This window comes from Procambarus clarkii, chromosome 24 (assembly GCF_040958095.1).
Source record: "Procambarus clarkii isolate CNS0578487 chromosome 24, FALCON_Pclarkii_2.0, whole genome shotgun sequence".
Classification (NCBI taxonomy): domain Eukaryota; kingdom Metazoa; phylum Arthropoda; class Malacostraca; order Decapoda; family Cambaridae; genus Procambarus; species Procambarus clarkii.
The window spans coordinates 46,607,432-46,630,166 of record NC_091173.1 but is presented as its reverse complement, the minus strand read 5'-3'; the positions used below and the strand labels follow the sequence as shown (position 1 = coordinate 46,630,166).

The following is a 22,735-nucleotide window of genomic DNA, read 5'->3' as shown; positions in this document are numbered from 1 at the left end:
TATTGGTATATATGGACTTCGACTTAGAACTAGAGTGCTTTTAATTTAATATAATAAATGGTTTACTTAGAGTAATTTTTCACTTTAGCTTGAGTATCATGATTAGCATATTGATAACGTAAATAATATTTTGTGTTTGTATGTCTTGATATTAGCATGATTAGGTTGTTCCCTTGTGATTACTAAGATGCAACTTAACTTGTTCTTGTGAGTAACTATTCTGTTTTAACATTGCCGAGAATGAATTCCCATGATCTTGTAACATAATATGTACTCTTCTCAGTATTGTAAGTTGGTTAAAAGAAAGAGCTGTATGGTCTGTCCTTATTTGAAAAGTCATTACTTGTTGACGAGTAATACAAATATTGTCATCTTAGCTCTCTACTTGTTGAGCTGTGTGGTCATGGTTAGTTGGCCTCAGCTAGCCATGGTTATTAACCTGTGTGTACATGGTTAGCTGGCCTCAGCTAACGATGATTGTTGAGCTGTGTTCATGGTTAGCTTGCCTCAGCTAAACATGATTGTTGAGCTGTGTTCATGGTAAGTTGGCCTCAGCTTGTCCTGGTTGTTGAGCTGTGTGTCCGAGGTTAGTTGGCCTCAGCTAGTCCTGGTTGATCAGTTGTGTGTTCATGGTCAACCCATCCTCCTGTTTAGATAGTAGTGGGTGTAACTATGTGCGCAATAGTACAAATACTGACGTACTAAGCAATTGGACAGTAGAATTTGGTACTATTCACTCTATATATTCCGAAAAAAATGACGCTGAAAAGCAAACTTAAATATTCCAAGGCCTAGTATAGAACACATATGTACTATATTATGCCTCAGGTAGCGTGTATTAGGCCTGTGGAGGTTAGGTTAGGGTAGCTTAGCTTGTCTTTGCAACATAAATAGAAAACCTATTCCGATTTGGCCAAATTAGTAGAAATTTCTACTTTATAATTGCGTTGTTCGTTTGTATATCTACTATGGTCCTAGTGCACTGTGGAGAAATGCCCAACAGACCACGTCAACATTATCTAACACAGTGCACAGTTACAAACCCATTAAGATTTCAACTTAATTCAACAGAGCAGAAGAAGTTGTTAAACACATATGGCAAAATCTTACTGAAGCGACCATATGAGTCATAAATACTCATATTCCGCCCAAGTAACACAGAAACAAGCAACATTTAGTGGGCCAGCCAAAGGCTTAGGGCCCGCTCAGGAATATCCTTGCAAAAAAAAAATATATGGTCCTAATCGTTATTATAAGTACAACCAATACAGGAGGATAGGCTGTCATGGTCAGTTGGTATCAGCTAGCCCTGGTTGATCTGTTGTGTGTTCATGGCCAGTTAGCATCAGATATCTACAGTTAATGAGTTGTGTGGTCCATGGCCACTTGACATCAGTTATCTCTGTAATCTGCTGGTGATTATAGAGCTGAGGACGATATGTGTTTATCACTGATATTTAACAATGTGTTTATCACTGATATTTAACAATGTGTTTATCACTGATATTTAACAATGTGTTTAACATGTTATTCAATATACTTTTGTTTTTATTTTTCACAGGATCTGATTTCTATATATTATTTATATGGGTCAAAAAGATTAGTAATATCAGCCAATATATTTTGGTCAATATGTTTCCCGACCCAATTTAAAATTTTAATATTGATCATGTTTTAATTGACTTATTATAATGACACATATAATTCAAGAAATGCCTTAATATAGTTCCTGTTGCATTTATGAAATTGCACAAGCCTGCATTTTGAAATATGTTTTCTATTGTCAAAGTTTATTTTTTTGCACTGAATCTAAATTACATCGCTGCGGTGAACTAAAATATTGCAAAGGTTTCGCTCAATCAGCTTAGATTTTTCACCTATTCCAGTATCTGATAAAACCTTGTCTTTAGGTTAAAATTCCCAACAGCAATATACATCAATGTGTAAGAAAAGTTGTCTTCAATGATTTTGGTTTGTGTTTTGTAGTGGTAAGGTCAGCGGGCTAACATGTTAGTGTTCCGTCGTCTCTGGTACCTTCCTTACATAGTAGGAATATCTTGGTGGAACCTGCCCCCTTGTTCCTCACTCTAGTCAACAACAGTTCTCAGGGAAATAATTCAGATGCGATCTGAGAAAATACAATTATACTGACATCAATGCTCACAGACTTAATACTCTTTATCAGTTCTTCAACATCCATGTTCCAGACTTAATACTCTTTATCAGTTCTTCAACATCCATGTTCCAGACTTAATACTCTTTATCAGTTCTTCAACATCCTTGTTCCAGACTTAATACTCTTTATCAGTTCTTCAACATCCATGTTCCAGACTTAATACTCTTTATCAGTTCTTCAACATCCATGTTCCAGACTTAATACTCTTTATCAGTTCTTCAACAAAGTGCACGAATTCTGAAATTCGGCAGTTCCAGGAAATTTATTCACTTCTGATTTGAAGGCTTGCCTTGCATCCCTCTCCGTCTCACTCATTACTCTTTCCAACTGGTCGTCCTTTCTCAGAACCATCATAAATTCCTGCATACAAGTTAGCATCACTTTAACATGAACATTTATGTTCTATGAAAACAGAAGCTAGACTTTCTTTATTCATGATCTTGATTTTTTTTCATCAATTCACTTTTAACATAAAGAGGTGGCAGCAAAATTTGAGGAGGACAGACTAGAGGTTGAGCAGCCACAATATGTGAGGCAAGTTGAATGGCTTCTGGAGATGGCCTCCACTACACTCATAGTGTTTGTCACCTGCTCCACTCTCCCACAAAGACAACCCGGGTATTTGGACTAGCCTCCCTGCATTCATATTATTACAGACATAAACAAAACTGAAGAGGTAGGCTTTTATATGAATAAAATTAGATTACGAGAAAACTTGAGCTGATCATAGGTAACCAAATACAGATTTGAATTCAACCCCTTGAAAATTTACAGAATCTGTCTACAAAAACTTGACAGTAATAATGACGCAGGCTTGTGCATTATCAATCATTTATATGTATTATTTAAAAGAGTATTAGCAACATAACATCCTGTTCTCAGTTTAGGCAAGAGATGTTGTCGATCCTCTCGTAGGGTAGTTAGATTAATTGAACAAAGTTATATTATTCAATAAACCATGATTAATCTGGATCATCAACAACCATCAAGTGATAAGAAGGTTTACCTTAGGTTTTTAATATGTTAAATATTAATTTCACCAAAGAAATATTTAGGCAAAACTGTCTGTAATGTGAAACTTTCCATCATTGTATTACATGGTGGTGCTGGATACAACGGACCTATTATAGAATCTGGTAATATTTTGCTTGTTTGCTTATCACTTGACTGTTTGATTAGATTTGATGTAAACTTATATATAAGTAGAGTTATGAACATATATATCTTGCCAGATGGTGGCACTGTTACCAGTGGTGGAGTTATGTGTAACTCTCCAGATGGTGGCACTGTTACCAGTGGTGGAGTTATGTGTAACTCTCCAGATGGTCACACTGTTACCAGTGGTGGAGTTAGGTGTAACTCTCCAGATGGTCACACTGTTACCAGTGGTGGAGTTAGGTGTAACTCTCCAGATGGTGACACTGTTACCAGTGGTGGAGTTAGGTGTAACTCTCCAGATGGTGACACTGTTACCAGTGGTGGAGTTGTGTGTAACTCTCCAGATTATGACAGTTACCAGTGGTGGAGTTATGTGTAACTCTCCAGATGGTCACACTGTTACCAGTCGTGGAGTTAGGTGTAACTCTCCAGATGGTGACACTGTTACCAGTGGTGGAGTTATGTGTAACTCTCCAGATGGTCACACTGTTACCAGTGGTGGAGTTAGGTGTAACTCTCCAGATGGTGACACTGTTACCAGTGGTGGAGTTATGTGTAACTCTCCAGATGGTCACACTGTTACCAGTGGTGGAGTTAGGTGTAACTCTCCAGATGGTGGCACTGTTACCAGTGGTGGAGTTAGGTGTAACTCTCCAGATGGTGACACTGTTACCAGTGGTGGAGCTATGTGTAACTCTCCAGATGGTGACACTGTTACCAGTGGTGGAGTTATGTGTAACTCTCCAGATGGTCACACTGTTACCAGTGGTGGAGTTATGTGTAACTCTCCAGATGGTCACACTGTTACCAGTGGTGGAGCTATGTGTAACTCTCCAGATGGTGACACTGTTACCAGTGGTGGAGTTATGTGTAACTCTCCAGATGGTGACACTGTTACCAGTGGTGGAGTTAGGTGTAACTCTATATATCATGTTGCTGTGTGAGTTTTTTCTTAAATTGTCACATTTATTACTTTAGACTTTAATGAACAAAATTCTTAAAAACTCTTGTTTACTCTTTTGTAAGCTGAACAGGAAATAAAATAATAAACAAACATTCTGTTCACCAATGGAATTTGAGGAATTTCCTTAACTATTTATCACAGTTTTAACTAATTTGGGAAATTTGCTATATTTGCCTCACACATCTCCATTCATTATAAAAAATACAAAAAAAAATACAAAATTATGATTTATAATGTTATTTCTGATTTCGAGATGTTACTTTGGCACGGTTTTCATTACATATATTTGTGAAATACATGTCAGAAATAATAAATAATTAATCCACATGTTTTTTAATGATCCCTTATTGAAACAAGAAAATAACACTGACCTAATTATTAATTGATAGAATAACTTGAAAGTTTAAAATTGCATGATGAATATATATATATATGCAACAATGATCACAAAAATCATTCTTCCTTGCTCTGATGAAGGCGAATTAGCCGAAAACGCGTTAAGCATTTTCTATTTTTCATATGTGGTTATTCTGCATATATATATATATATATATATATATATATATATATATATATATATATATATATATATATATATATATATATATATATATATATATATATATATATGTCTATGATGTGCCTATAAGCATAGACACAGAGTTCTCTCATATTAACAGGAATTTGATGAAAGAACGTGAGTAACCCCTCACTAGCTCTAGTTACCCTTGGGAGGTGGTGATCTTTAGGGGGTTTAAATACCCCGAAATTACCATCTCTTTTAGGGGTCTGAGTTTGGTGCAGTGGGTTAAAGGCGTACCAGTTATGCCAGTTGTTGTAAGGCTTCTGTGCTGGCTAGGGTTCGAATCTCCTAGTGGGAAAGTGTTCTAAAGTTGAATATATATATATATATATATATATAATATATATATATTATATATATATATTTATATATATATAATATATTATATATATATATATATATATATATATATATATATATATATATATTTATATATATATATATATATATATATATATATATATATATATATATATAATATATATATTATATATATATTTATATATATAATATATATTATATATATATATATATATACATATATATATATATATATATATATATATATATATATATATATATATATATATATATATATATATATATACATGTGCACTAACTTGCCTAAACCAAAAGTTTCAAGTTAACACCTTTAGACACACACACCCACCAGGAGACTTGAACCCAAGTCAGCACAGATACTTCACAGCATATGCATTACAGGTAAGCACTGAAACCCACTACACCACACTCTGAGCCTTAAAAGTGTATTTATTCCCACAAATATCCACAAGTTCTGGGGTATTTAACACCAACTTGTGGTTTAGGCAAGTTAATGCATTAAGCATGGACACCGTGTTCTCCCATATAACAGGGCTTGATGAAAAAAACGTGAGTGACAATTCTGAAACTATTCCAATAACACTTAAACAATTCAAAAACACCGAAGCAATGTTGATTATAAATAAACACAAATGAAACTGGTACAATGCAAAATTTGTTGACTATATGCTAATAATAATTATAGTATTTGAACAATAAAAATAATCCAGAAAATTGTCTAATAGTTCTATAGCAGTGCTGATAATTCTGGAACAATACTAAAAATTTAAAACAAAAATAACTGTTTGGAAAAACTGAAATAATGATAACATTGAAACAATGACAATAATTTTGAAAATATGCTAGTTATACTGAAACTGTGATAATCCTGAAGAAATTATAATATACTGATAAATTTTTAGTTATGTAGAAACAATACTAATAATTCTGGAACAATGCAAGTAATACTGAAACCATGAAACAGTTTCAGAAAAAATGGAAGGTAAAAAATAATGATAATTCTGAAATATTGTTAATATTTCTGAATTAGAGTAATGAAATAATGATAATAATACTGCATCAACGCTAATAATGCTTAAAAATGCTAATGATAATGAAAAAATAACTGATAACGTGGAACAAATGCTGAAAACAATGCTAATAATTCAGAAACCATGCTAATAGTTCTGCAACAGTGCAAATAATACTGAAACAATGCTAATAATACTGAAGGAATGATAATAATATTAAAACAATTAAAAAATGCTAAAATAAAATTAGAAAATTAGTTGGAGCTGTGATGAGGATTCCAACCTGCTCACTTGGAACTTCCAAGCCTACATCTAAACCACTTAACCAGAACATGCTGAAAAACAATTAAACCTGGGATTCAATTGAAACCTTTGGCGATCCTGAGGCTTCAACAGAAGCCTAGTGAGGATTTCACTTATTGCTCGCACTGAAAGAATGCTAATAATATTTAAGCAATTCTAATAATATTGAAGCAATGCTAGTCATGCTGATTCATTGCTAATAATACTGAATGAGATGAAATGGATTTTCACACTTGCAACGATTTCAACAGCCTGCAACACTGAGCAAGGGTTCAGTATCTGCAGGCCATGAATGCATGTGGTGCATCGTGGTGAGAACAACAGTCACGACTCCGATGTTGCGATATTTGAGAGTATTACACAAGGTGGTAATATCCACCACCAGAATATCGTCATCTCTCGTCACTAGGACGTAATCTAGTAAAAGTAAATCGTAATCGTAAAAGACGTTATAGGGCGTAAGTAACTAAGGGGTTCCCACCTAATGTTATGATACATAAGGTGCAGAGCTGTGAAGCAGCACTACCCAGGTATGCCAAAGGGGACTTAAGTAGACTAACATATCTAGGCGTGTGGCAGAACTTAGAGAGGAGTTAAAAGGAAATCTTTCGTAATACTAACATAGGTTTCCTGACGAAGCTTAACACTATTACACTAGGAGGGTTTACGCGTTAAATGAGAGCATCACGCTAGCAATGCTAAACAATCAGCATAATCCAGGTGGGAATAACTCCAGGAGAGTTAGTATGCTTTAAGATCACCTGTCTCCACCACCGGTGAGGCACAGAATGAACTAACCTAAACACTCGTGATAACTCCAGTAATACCTGCTTATCACACTGACAGTTTCATGTGACGATGACTGGTGTACAGCTGCACACCAGTCATTGTCACTTTGTCAATCAGTATCACAACACTTTGTCAATCAGTATCACAACACTTTGTCAATCAGTATCACAACACTTTGTCAATCAGTATCACAACACTTTGTCAATCAGTATCACAACACTTTGTCAGATAATATTGCAAGAACTGAAACCCAGTAATGATCTCTGAAAGAAAACGTATGTAACAAAAGTACACAACAGCGAGTTTTATGGCACTGAAAGACAACACAGTGAAGTCATCACACACACGAAATCACTTGACTACACACTGATTATAAAAAAATACTCTGGTCTACATGAAAACTTTGTACGAGTCACGCAGACTCCGGTCACATGTATATTACTGAATTATCTAAATGAATAATGAAACACTGAAAACTTCGGGGACTACGACCCTAAATGTGGGATTACTACAATCCCGACACTTATGACACTTGTGGCGACGTCATCACACAGGGTGTCGTCATAACAAAGCAACACTGCAGGCCTCACCTCCTCCACTCTACACCCGTAGCAGGTGCCTAAATAGTCCTGCTAAGCCTGCTGATCAATTCGTAAGAGTCGATTGCTAGGTGACAAGTACGAAATGAAAGATAACACTAACGTAATTGGCCGGCCACACTCACATCCCAGTAAATTATTTCACTCTTGGTTAACTGTGGTGTGACAGTCATGGGAATATCACTGATGCACCACCAGTCTAATGAATGGCGTCCTTGCCGAGGCGGCATTACCTTCCCTCACACTGGCCGCACGTGGCGTCCTGTCACCTTGGTGTTAGGTCAGGTACCAGTAGTCACCTTGGTGTTAGGTCAGGTACCAGTAGTCAGCCTGGTGTTAGGTCAGGTACCAGTAGTCAGCCTGGTGTTAGGTCAGGTACCAGTAGTCACCTTGGTGTTAGGTCAGGTACCAGTAGTCAGCCTGGTGTTAGGTCAGGTACCAGTAGTCACCTTGGTGTTAGGTCAGGTACCAGTAGTCAGCTGGGTGTTAGGTCAGGTACCAGTAGTCAGCTTGGTGTTAGGTCAGGTACCAGTAGTCACCTTGGTGTTAGGTCAGGTACCAGTAGTCAGCTGGGTGTTAGGTCAGGTACCAGTAGTCAGCCTGGTGTTAGGTCAGGTACCAGTAGTCAGCTGGGTGTTAGGTCAGGTACCAGTAGTCACCTTGGTGTTAGGTCAGGTACCAGTAGTCAGCCTGGTGTTAGGTCAGGTACCAGTAGTCAGCTGGGTGTTAGGTCAGGTACCAGTAGTCAATGTGGTGTTAGGTCCAGTACCAGTAGTCAATGTGGCGTTAGGTCCGGTACCAGTAGCCAGCCTGGTGTTAAGTACACACTCCATATATTGCTGAGAGAATGCTAACAATACATAAACAACGCTAATAATACTGAAACAATCCTTATTTTAATGAAACAATTATAATAATTCAATTATAATAATACTATTAGCAATGCTAATAGTATTTAAACAGTTCATATGGTATGGAAACAATGCTAATAATTCTCAAGTATGCTAATAATGCTGAAACAATGCCAGTAATTCTAAATCAATGTTTATAATACTGATTGATATATATAATAATAAGGAAACATTGCGAATAATTCTGGAATATTGTTAATCAATATGAAATAATGCTGAAAAAATGCAAATAATTTTGATACAATGATGAAAATACAGAATCAAAACATATAATTATGAAAGTGTTGGAAATAATACTGAAATTTGAAACAATTCATATTATTGAAACAATGCTAATAATCCTCAAACAATGCTGATAATTGTGAAATAATGCTGATAAGTCTGAAAGAGAACAAATAATTTTTAAACAGCTGCGAATAATTCTGAAACAATACTCATTATTCAGAAATAGATTTAATATTGCTGAAACACTGCTAATAATACAGAAACTATGATAATATTGTAACAATACTAATAATTGTGAAGCAATGCTAGTAGAGGGAGTCCTACCTGTAGACCCCAGCAAAATGAACTGTTAATTAGACGGTAAGTGTGTTAATAGTGGGATAGAGGTTATTGACACTACAATCGAGGATAAGTCAGCTGGTAGCACCCAGCATTTGGAGATGGGTTTGCCTGTTGCTCCCAGGAAAATGTACCGTCAAATGGCTCCAATATGTGGTGGAGGTGATCGGCGGCGGGTCCTCGTCCAAGGAGAACGACACCCTGAGGTGAGAACTTAATTGCCGCAGTCGAAGTTATGTGAAAATAGTACTTAATAGGGGGTGCATTATAATTTTTAAAAAATAATAGTCTATTATAGGGGAGAAAGCAGAAATAATTGTCTATTATTGGTGTAAAGTCTTTCTTCCTATAAATATAGGAAGGCTTTTATGATTGGTTAAACCAACAATTATAGGTTTATGTACCCCCAAGACTCTGCCTGTAGTGAGAAAATGACATGGTGGATATTATATAAATTCATTCTAGTATTTGTTCAGGTGTGGTCAATCTCTTCCGGCTCGACCGGTCGTGTCTCAGGGGAAAAAACACTTACGTCACCTGCCTTCCATACAAGGGTGAGTGACCACTCCTTCCTCTCTTTAATAGAGTTAAAGGGAACCACAATCATCCAAGAATACGGTTTAAAATATGGCCCATTTTGGGAATAAAAACATTTTTGTTATTAATTCATTTATTAGGTAAAGGCTACAAAATAATATATAATGATAATAAAAGAAGTTATACCCTTTCCACTCCTCTTCCTCCTCCTCCTCCTCTGAGAAGAATTCTAAGCCTTTTACACTCACCATATCAGTTGCTGGAGTCTCCACCATGATGAACAGATGTCCTTCATTGTCCTCTACCCTAGTTTTTTTAGCGGCAGCTGACTCCTCTTCTTCCTCATTGGCTAATGGTGGAGGTGGAGGCTGCTTATCTGCGGGGGGAGGGGGGGTAGGGCCCTTGCCAGAGAGGAGGGTGGAATGTATAATCTGTAAGTGTGATTTAAAATGTATGATGATTAAATAAAAATTATATTTATTATATCTGTTATTTGAATAAGTATACTAATTCACAAAATACAAATACTACTTATCTCAACCCCTGAAACCACAGACTTTTGACCTCTACAACAAGTGTCATCAATTAGACTACGAAACAGCAGTTCGTTCACGATAGAACTCCCTCGTAGAATTATAACTCGACAAATGTGGACTTGACTGTTCTAAAGAAAAGAATGAAATCAACAAATAAAAAACTATTTTTATAAATAATATATGTCAAGAACTACAATCAATACTCACCCGGTCCTTCAAGGACATCAATCTATGATATTGTTTTTTAGTGGTTTCTTCCATTTTGTAGGTAACGTAGGGCAGTAATGGAGAGAGTTGGCACTTGTCTGGGGTTTTATAGGGTAATCACCCTTCCCCTACCCCTCCTGACTCACTTTTTAGTCAATTTTTCAGGTTAAGTAACAAAAATATTCCCTACACCATCGATACGAACCAATAGTCAGACCTCTAAGAATTCTCTTCATACAAAGCTGTTTAATAAGGAAATATCGTCGTTCATAGGCATGGACCCGTTTATCATTTAATTTTAAACTTACTTTATAATATAAATTAAGTAAATAATACAAGGTAGAAGGTAAGCCCAGGTGGCTTATTCTGTGAACAAACATGATGCAATATAGCCAGCAGACGAGACTAAAATCACTCTGGAGTCTGTAACTCATGCTATACACTTCTGATATATTGTTCTTTTTAATAAACTCAACGAAATAATGACCATATGTATCCGGGGTCATGGCATAAGTGTTAAAAAAAAACATTCGATGTTTAACTACATCAATATATATACACACACAGTGACCCATAGACTCCCTACTGTGAGTTGGTAGAATATTATTTGTAAAGATTATAGGCCTCATTGTTAAAATATTGAAATGTACAATCTCTTCCGCATTAGAACACCCTAGGTAATGCACCTGAGCAAATAGTTTGTTTTAAGTTTATATTATTATCACGACAATTCATTATGTTTTAGCTTGCACATCACATAGGACATTTCTCTGTCTGTAAATGGATAAAACCCCAGTTTTGTCAGCAAACAGTAAAACCAACCTATTATATATAACGCCAGAGTCAAATTCAAGCTTCATACATAAGTTGACAGATATCTCCACGGGAAGGGAGCCTTTTGTTTGAATGGTAGATAAGTCTGAGGCAAATATCGACCTTTCCTTATTAAGGGTATCATAAGCAAGTATTGAGTCACGCTCTAAGCCTAATGATTTCAAAGTTTGTAATAAAGATGCGAATAATGATTGTCGAAGTCATCTAAAATTCGATAAATTGCGTTATTATTCAAATAAATGGCAATACTTCTCATCTTTGCATTTTCAAAATATAACCCATTCCCCTGATGAAGACCTACATAATATGTCATTGGTACAATTAACATTAAAACACATTCAAATTTTCATTATTGGACCTTTATCAAATTAATTACCTTGATGCCACCCTCAGAAATGTCTACCCTGGGGAAAATTGTTGCTTTCTGCACCGACTGGAATGACGACAATGGAATAATCACTAATGAATTCACTAATTCATATTTTACTGGCGCCAGTGCCAAGAATAAAAAATTATTTCTAATTTGAAACGTCGTGGTTTGCCAATGTGTTTTCCCCTAGCGTTGTATATAACAACGCTCGATCAATATGGTTTAGACAATATAGATGTGCGTTTAAGGTTGGAACTCCTCGCTCATGCTTGGGTGCTAAATACAGGAGTGACTGATGGTACGAAATATCGAATACATGTGGCTTATGCTAAATTATGGGTTATGCTGGTTGTTACCTACCCCAGCACTTATTCGGCCCTAAACAGTTCACTACTAGCTTCCCCCGACCCTGTAAGCTATACCTTTACAAGGAGGTATATATATATATATATATATATATATATATATATATATATATATATATATATATATATATATATATATATATATATATATATATATATATGTGTGTGTGTATATCACGAAAATAAACACGTGATTAAGAATGTGACAATGTCAGACCACGGAGGAAAAATGAAACAGGAAATTTCCTTAAGTACTTTCGTATATTAAATACATCTTCAGAAGGTTGGACCTTCTGAAGATGTATTTAATATACGAAAGTACTTAAGGAAATTTCCTGTTTCATTTTTCCTCCGTGGTCTGACATTGTCATATATATATATATATATATATATATATATATATATATATATATATATATATATATATATATATATATATATATATATATATATATATATATATATATATATATATAAATATATATATATATATATATATATATATATATATATATATATAAATATACATATATATATATATATATATATATATATATATATATATATATATATATATATATATATATATATATATATATATATATATAATATATATAAAAAAAAATATACCAATATTTTTTTTTTTTTTTTTTTGAGATATATACAAGAGTTGTTACATTCTTGTACAGCCACTAGTACGCGTAGCGTTTCGGGCAGGTCCCTGGAATACGATCCCCGCCGCAAAGAATCGTTTTTTCATCCAAGTACACATTTTACTGTTGCGTTAAACAGAGGCTACAGTTAAGGAAATGCGCCCAGTAAATCCTCCCCGGCCAGGATACGAACCCATGACATAGCGCTCGCGGAACGCCAGGCGAGTGTCTTACCACTACACCACGGAGACTTTTGGTAGCAGTCTTTCCTGTAGACATATGTTATTAAATATGACCGAAAAAGTAAGATTAATAATTCTAACACGAATTTTCTCGATGTTTCGTACATTTCTTTTCACTGTTGGTGGTAATTCAAAAATCAATTCTCCAAAATTCATTTTTATTTCTAGTCTGACGCGACACTTGAGCGCGTTTCGTAAAACTTATTACATTTTCAAAGACTTTAGTTTACACATACACAACTGAATAAAACTTACACATCTTCGATTTGTTTATATCTACATTTGAGTGAGGTGGATGGGGTGAGGTGGTATTAATAGGGTATTAATTTCATCAACACAAGACAGAACACGAAACAATGGGTATTGAATGGAAGTGATTGTAGAAAGCCTATTGGTCCATATTTCTTGATGCTTCTATATTGGAGCGGAGTCTTGAGGTGGGTAGAATATAGTTGTGCATTAATTGGCTGTTGATTGCTGGTGTTGACTTTTTAATGCGTAGTGCCTCGCAAACGTCAAGCCGTCTGCTATCGCTGTATCTATCAATGATTTCTGTGTTGTTTACTAGGATTTCTCTGGCGATGGTTTGGTTGTGGGAAGAGATTATATGTTCCTTAATGGAGCCCTGTTGCTTATGCATTGTTAAACGCCTTGAAAGAGATGTTGTTGTCTTGCCTATATACTGTTTTTTTTGGAGCTTACAGTCCCCAAGAGGGCATTTGAAGGCATAGACGACGTTGGTCTCTTTTAAAGCGTTCTGCTTTGTGTCTGGAGAGTTTCTCATGAGTAGGCTGGCCGTTTTTCTGGTTTTATAGTAAATCGTCAGTTGTATCCTCTGATTTTTGTCTGTAGGGATAACGTTTCTATTAACAATATCTTTCAGGACCCTTTCCTCTGTTTTATGAGCTGTGGAAAAGAAGTTCCTGTAAAATAGTCTAATAGGGGGTATAGGTGTTGTGTTAGTTGTCTCTTCAGAGGTTGCATGGCGTTTCACTTTCCTTCTTATGATGTCTTCGACGAAACCATTGGAGAAGCCGTTGTTGACTAGGACCATATATATATATATGTATATATATATATATATATATATATATATATATTGGTATATATATATATATATATATTGGTATATATATATAAAATATTGGTATATTTTTTTTTATATATATTATATATATATATATATATATATATATATATATATATATATATATATATATATATATTTATATATATATATATATATATATATTTATATATATATATATATATATATATATATATATATATATATATATATATATATATATATATATATATATATATATATATATGACAATGTCAGACCACGGAGGAAAAATGAAACAGGAAATTTCCTTAAGTACTTTCGTATATTAAATACATCTTCAGAAGGTCCTAACCTTCTGAAGATGTATTTAATATACGAAAGTACTTAAGGAAATTTCCTGTTTCATTTTTCCTCCGTGGTCTGACATTGTCACATTCTTAATCACGTGTTTATTTTCGTGATATACACACACACACATATATATATATATATATATATATATATATATATATATATATATATATATATATATATATATATATATATATATATATATATATATATATATATATATATACCTCCTTGTAAAGGTATAGCTTACAGGGTCGGGGGAAGCTAGTAGTGAACTGTTTAGGGCCGAATAAGTGCTGGGGTAGGTAACAACCAGCATAACCCATAATTTAGCATAAGCCACATGTATTCGATATTTCGTACCATCAGTCACTCCTGTATTTAGCACCCAAGCATGAGCGAGGAGTTCCAACCTTAAACGCACATCTATATTGTCTAAACCATATTGATCGAGCGTTGTTATATACAACGCTAGGGGAAAACACATTGGCAAACCACGACGTTTCAAATTAGAAATAATTTTTTATTCTTGGCACTGGCGCCAGTAAAATATGAATTAGTGAATTCATTAGTGATTATTCCATTGTCGTCATTCCAGTCGGTGCGGAAAGCAACAATTTTCCCCAGGGTAGACATTTCTGAGGGTGGAATCAAGGTAATTAATTTGATAATGGACCAATAATGAAAATTTGAATGTGTTTTAACCACCTGTTCCTCTAAGAAAACCTGCACCCCTTTAAACATTGTATTTGATAAACCGTTTACAAATTCCACATAATTGTCTTCCTCCAATTATGTTGTGTCATCATCTTTGGTTAAAGATCATTTAAAGTCTATTACAATATTGGTCAACTCTAGAAAAGCACCCTGGATACCAAGTATGTGAGAGATTATGCCTATTGGGGATGGCATTAATACAAGTAACCTCAGTCAAGAAAGGACTGCACTCACAGCACTAAGTGCTCTGCATGCAGCTTATTACTTTAGTAACTGAAATAGGTGGCGTAGAGCCGCTGCCAGAGTCCAAATCCTTGGCACTCTGTAACCACTGGGTCGTGGAGCTCCTTGAACTGCTAATGGCAGCAGTATGGGTAGCTCTAAAACATCTCACACAAAATTTATATTGATGTGTGTGTGGCTATGAAATTGGTTCGAGTTCAGACGTATACAGAGCAGCATATAAACAACTTCAGGTGTAAGGCAGGGTCTAATATTGGGGACAAGGTTGTTGGAAGGTGTTGACAAAAAGACACTTTTCATTTGGTAACAATAACATGCATTCACGAAACTTAATAATAACAATACAAGGCAACAATAGTTTAAAGTTATTTTGACCAAACCACTCACTAGAAAGTGAAGGGATGACGACATTTCGATCAGTCCTGGACCATTCTCACAATCGACTTGAGAATGATCCAGGACGGACCGAAACGTTTTCGTCCCTTCACACTCTAGTGTGTGGTTTGGTCAACATATTTCAGCCACGTTATTGTGACTCCTCGTCTGCAGTTTAAATTTATGTTAAAGTCCGTACTGGCACGCTCCAATATTATACAATCAACAAGTATTGTCGAACTACCAGTTCAGACCGCTCGCGTCTCCTCATCATGAACTAACTGAAACAGTGGGTGACCACTCACACGCAAGTAGCAATTCTTAACGACTGCAGCGAAACAGTATAATAACAAAAACAAAGACAGACCTGTCACAGAGACTGTCTTCTGTGCAACAAGTTAATTACGTTAATGCTCGTCTCTCCGGATGACAGTCAAGCCAATCAATTATGTTACAGTATCATGGCAAACACAAGACTAGGTCTGGTCTGAACTGGTTCTCAATAATGGACCCGTTCAGATTATGTAGGATCAGCCTACTTGCTGATCGGAAGCCTAATGGCGTCGTCAAGAATCATGTGAATTAGGTTAAGATGCTGCCAATATGTCCTTTAGTCACAATTTCACTTGCCAAATGTTTGCATTGTTGAAAGACAACAACAAATGTGACAGATATGACAATAAGAAAGGTGATTAATATCATTTATTGAAACTTAACCATTCCAGGTGGCTTGTCATGCGTTATAAGTAGTTAACATTAAATAAACATAATTGGCTAAATATGAAATATTATATATATGTTAACCAGAACTGGAGCTCTTCCCAGTGGTTAGTATAGTCGTGCTGATTATTAGAGACCTGCGTCGCTGGTCAAACCTGCCAAACAAACCAGTCTCCGAAAGTTCTTTGCCGATTGCTTTGAAATTTTCACACAACATTCCATTCACATCTGAACGAGTTTTTATATACATACTATAGAGATGTCACGTCTTTGACCGGAAAAAACATGCGTTTTTTTAAACTTTGTTTTTCATGTAAGGAAAATCTTCCAAACCTTTTTACAGATTGCTTAGAAATTTTAACACAACGTTGCAATCGAAAAGGTGCATGTTTTTATATACGTACTATATACATGCTTCACCTGTGACAGGAAAAAACATGCTTTTTGGAAAAACAGCACCATATGTTGGACGTAAGAACAACATATGCTGTAATCTCCGAAAGTTCTTCAATGATTCCTTTGACATTTTGACACAACTTTCCATTCAGATACGCACATGTTTTTATATACCAACCATATAGATGCTCCACCTCTGACAGGTAACAACATTTTTTTTTTAAACAGTGCCATCTGTTGCAGGTATTAGCTACACATGCTATTCTAAATATGTTACGATTCCATTTCAGTGTTTCCGATTGCATTGATAAGTTGAATTTTCTTAGTTTTGTATTTATTTATTTTCATTTTGTTTTAATTATTTTGTGTAACATTGCGTTGGAATTGAGCTGAGTTGTTTATCACATCGTTCATTTCGAACGTATAAGTATAGATGCCACACCTGTGACAGGAAAAAAACATTCATTTATTAAGAAATAGCACCATCTGTTGCATGTAAGAGCAACACATGATATACTAAATATGTTACAATTCCATTTCAATGTTTCCGATTGCATTGACAACTTGAATTTTCATAGATTTTTATTTATTTTATTTTTTATTTAATTATTTTGTGTGACATTGCATTGGAATTGAGCTGTGTTGTTTACCATACCATTCATTTTGTGAGTATAATTATAGATGCCATACCTGTGACAGGTAAAAACACTTTTTTTTAAATAGCACCTCAGTTGCACGCGAGAGCAACATACACTATAATAAATATGTTATGATTCCATTTCAATGTTTACGATTTCATTAGTAAAATAAATTTTCAAAGATTTTTATTTATTTTCATTTTGATTTAATTATTTTGTGTGCCATTGCATTGGAATTGAGCTGTTATTTACCATACCGTTCATATCATGAGTATAGTTTATTTTTTAAATAATAAATAAAATAAATATGTTTATTCAGGTAAGGTACATACATACAAGTAATGTTACATTAATGGATCGATATATAGATAGAGCTAGTACATACAATGCCTAAAGCCACTATTGCGCAATGCGTTTCGGGCAGTAACTTGCCCTATTAACTAACTGGTCTTTTATTTTTTCATTGCTTTATATTTCGTTTTTTAACTGTTTTTCTTATATATAAGTTATGGGAACTTCAGATCATTTGATGTTCCCAATTTTCTGATGAGAGTATCAGATTATTTGTGAATGCATTGGACAAGGGAGTGGGGAATGGTGGCGGAGGACGAGGGGACAGGAGTGGGGGAGGACGAGAGGACAGGGGGAAGGGGTAATGGCAGGGAGAACGAAGGGATAGGGGAGTGGAAGGTGGTTGGGAGGATGAAGAGACGGTGAAGTGGTGAATACTTAGGACGAGGGGACGTTGGAGATGGGGATGGTGGAAGGACTGGGAGACTGGGGACGGTTGCTGAGTCACGCAATGTGTGGCCGGGTACAGCTAGTAAATAAATAGAAACGTAAATGTTCGTTTGTTTAAAATAGCAAATCTCCATAAGTTTCTTTACCGATTGCTTTGAATTTTTGACACAATCACATACGAGCGTGTTTTTATATACCAACTATATAGATGTGACATCTGTGGCAGGTAAAAAAAAACATGTTTTTTTGACAAACTGGGTTTTTCACATGAGTTTTCATGTGGGGTGTGGAGTTTTCAGTTGCATATATGCTTGGGGACCATTCAAGCCTGTTCGCATTTGTGTGCTCATGTGGCCCCACAAAATGAGGTGATTCGTTGAAATATCAATGCCCAAGCTTACCACCAAGTGTCGTCGGGATGTTGGGGAAATAGCCTCGGCTACCAATGTTTTTTGTACTGTCACAGTTGATCGAGTGGTTAAAGAAGTAGGTACACCATGTGCATAGTGCTTCTGGCTGTCTGGGTTCGAATCCTTCTGGGGTGTGAAGTTTTCTGTTGCATATATGCTTGGGGACTATTCAAGCTTGTTCACATTTGTGTTGCTCACGTGGCCCACAAAGTGATATGATTCAATGAAATATCGATGCCCAAGCTTACCGCCACGTACTGTCGGGTTGTTGGGGAAATAGCCTCGGCTACCATTGTCTTTCGTTCAGTCGCGGTTGGTCGAGTGGTTAAAGAACAAGGTATGCCATGTGCATAGTGCTCCTGGCTGTCTGTCTGTCATCAACATCGACGAAAACGTCCGTTCTCGAATCGACCAACACCTCGACATCTTTAGAGATCAACATCGCCACAGCACCGAAACCAGGATCATCAAGAAACTGACAGCATTATTTGGAGGACCTATGGCGATTCCACGACCTAGAGATGGCTTCCTAAACCTTGCTGGAATCAACCTCACTGAGGACCAAATCACTCTCTTAAATCTGGGTATAAACTGTCATGTTATCTCCAGACCAAGTGAGATGGCCCAGAAAGTAGAGTTGGAGTTCCTTTTGGACGACATATTCGACCTCTAGACGCAAAATAAGGTTACCACTAAAGACACCTTGCAAGTGGGACTTATTGCAGAAGGAGAAAAGATTCGAGGTAACTACAGAAACACCATACTGTCCCCCGAGCTCAAGGCGGCAGCTAAGAGCCTTCGTGAGAATAAGGAGATAGTCGTCAGGAGAGGTGACAAGTCGCCAATATACATTATTCTTAAAAAAGACGAATATCTGGCAAAAATGAACCTCATACTCTCCTACTAAACTAAATTCCAAAGGGTAACGAAGGACACTACAGCCGAATTTAAAACGAAGGTAAACAGATTGATCGAAACTGTGAACGCCAAGAAATTCGGACTCCACCTGCCAAAGGTTATTGAGGAATACAGACTTGGTTATGCGTATGGAAATGTCAATACCCACAAGCCTGGAAACCCTCTTTGGCCAATTATCAGATAGATACCTACACTCACATACTAATTGGCTAAGCGACTCAACTGTTTGCTGACTCCTTATGTACCTTGTGGTTTCAGCCTGAAGTCTCCAAACGAATTCGTTGACTTACAGCGGGGAGCACGGGCCACGGGGATAACAGCCTCGTTGGATGTAGAGTCGCTGTTTACCAACATATCTGTGGCTGAAACAATTGGGATGATAGTGGACAGAGTGTATCATCATCCGGCTTGTACTCCTGTTGACATACCAGAAAACATACTAAGAAAGCTACTCCAAGCCTGCATTAATGAAGCACCCGTCTTCAGTCCAGATGGGCACATGCATAAGCAAGTAGATGGGGTCGCTATGGGTTCTCCCCTAAGTGTCCTGTTTGCAAACTTCTACATGGGTACCATAGAGCAGAGGGTCTTAGTTGACATGGACTTGAAACCCGTCATATGCTGTCGGTATGTTGACAACATTTTTATGCAGGTGCCTGATGTCAGAAGTCTGCAGCAGCTGAAGGAGGCGTTCGAGCAAAATTCTGTATTAAGTTTCACTTACGAGATTGAGAATGTTGGGAGGCTGCCCTTTCTAGATGTAACAGTCACGGAAAGGAACGGAGGCTTCCACACTGCAGTCTACACTAAGGAAACAAACATAGGAATGTGCCTCAATGCCAATAGTGACTGCCTAGTCGAGTACAAGAGAAATGTTGTCAACCCTTATGTCGACCGGGCTCTTAGCCACAGCTAAGGATGGAAGCAAGTCGATGAAGAACTCTGCAGGGTAAGGCAGGTCCTAATCAACAATGGCTTCTCTAAGGGTTACGTTGAAGACGTCATAAAAAGAAAGGTGAAACGCTATGCAACCTCTGAAGAGTCAACTAGCACAACACATATACCCCCTATTAGACTGTTTTACAGGAACTTCTTTTTGACGGCTCATAAAACGGAGGAAAGGGACCAGAAAGATATTATTAATAGGAACGTCATTCCTACAGACAAAAATCAGAAAATACAATTGACAATTTACTGCAAAAACAAAAAACGGCCAACCTACTCATGAAAAACTCTCCAGACACCAAACAGAACACCTTGAAGGAAACCAACATCGTCTATGCCTTCACATGTCCACTTGGGGACAGTAGGGTCCCAAAGAACTCAGTATATAGGCAAGACAACAACATCTCTTTCCAGGCGATTAACGATGCATAAGCAACAGGGCTCCATTAAGGAACATATAATCTCTTCCCACAGCCAGACCATCACCAGAGAAATCTTAACAAGCAGCACAAAAATCCTCGATAGATACAGCAATAGCAGGAGACTCAACATCAACGAGGCACTACACATCAAAAAGTCAACACCAGCAAATTAATGTATAACAATATTCTACCCACATCAAGACCCCACTTCAAGATACTTTCATTCTTATGTTTTCATACCCAATTTATACCAACCTCACCCAAAACATTTGTGTCATATCACCCCTCACCCAAAACGAATATAAGCATGATATATGTTATGTGTAAACCAGATTTTGAGAATGTAGGAAGCCCTTAAGAAATGCTTTTAGGCATCAGACCAAAAATATAAATGTAAAAAATGAATTTTGGAGAGTTAATCTTTCAATTACCCTCGACAGTAAAGAAAAACGTAGGAAATATTGAGAAAATTGGTGTTAAAATTATTAATCTCACCCTTTCGGTCATATTCAACAACTCTCACTAATCATAACTCACCGATCCCTTTCACAATCCGATTTCGCAATCTCAACACCATCTGGCTCGTATCTTGTAACTCTATCATCCCTACCCAGCCTCAAAACCTTACATTTGTCCGCATTAAACTGCATCTGCCAATCTTTTGACCATTTCAAAACATTATTTAGATCGTCTTGAAGAGATAGTGAGTCGTTTTCCATGTTTATTTTCCTCCCTGTTTTTGTATCAACGGCAAATTTGCAAATATTATTGCTCAAACCTGAATCTGAATCATTTATATATATTATGAAGAACAGAGGTCCTAGGACAGAGCCTTGAGGCACTCCACTTACAACATTTTCCCAGTCTGACTTAACCTCATTAATACTAACTCTCTGTTTCTTTTAGTATAGCCATGCCCAAATCCAACCTAATATAGCACCCCCAATACCATTACCCTCTATCTTTTTAATCAGTCTTTCACGTGGCACTGTATCAAAAGCTTTGCTAAAGTCAAAGTACACAACATCGCAAACCTTACCACTATCAACTGCCTCAACTGTGCTGGACTATAATGATATCAAATTCGTTAAATATGAACGGCCATTTGTAAACCAAGGTTGTGAATCATATATTAATTTATGTTTTTCAAGATGAAGACGAATGGTATTTGCAATTATCAATTCAAGTAACTTTCCCACAATAGACGTTAGGCTAATTGGCCGATAGTTTGACGCAAGTGATCTATCTCCTTTCTTATATATAAAATTGGTACCATATTAGCAACCTTCCCCGACTCTGGCACTCTGCCTGACTCTATTGATTTATTACGTATGGTTGACAGTGGCTCACAAAGCTCCTCTTTGCATTCTTTAAGCACCCTGGCAAACACTTCATCCGGCCCTGAGGATTTGTTTGGTTTGAATTTTACTATTTGTTTAATAACATCCTCCCTGGTAACTGCTAAAATAGTCAACCTGTCCTCGTCCCCACCCACATAGACTTTTTCGGCTGAAGGCATAGTGTTAAGTTCCTCTTTAGTAAATACAGTGATAAAATATTTATTAAAAATACTACTCATCTCTTCGTCATTATCAGTTATCTGACCTGTCTCAGTTTTTAATTGTCCTATCCTTACTCTAATCTTTG

At 36.3% G+C, this 22,735-nt stretch overlaps 1 protein-coding gene across 1 annotated transcript; it reads left to right on the top strand.

Annotated features, from left to right (window-relative positions):
• Positions 1 to 20,247: 20,247 nt before the first annotated feature.
• On the top strand, positions 20,248 to 20,637 carry LOC138368105 (uncharacterized). The gene has a single exon (XM_069330407.1). It carries the CDS (start codon positions 20,248 to 20,250, stop codon positions 20,635 to 20,637), a length of 390 nt encoding a protein of 129 aa, XP_069186508.1.
• Positions 20,638 to 22,735: the final 2,098 nt, after the last annotated feature.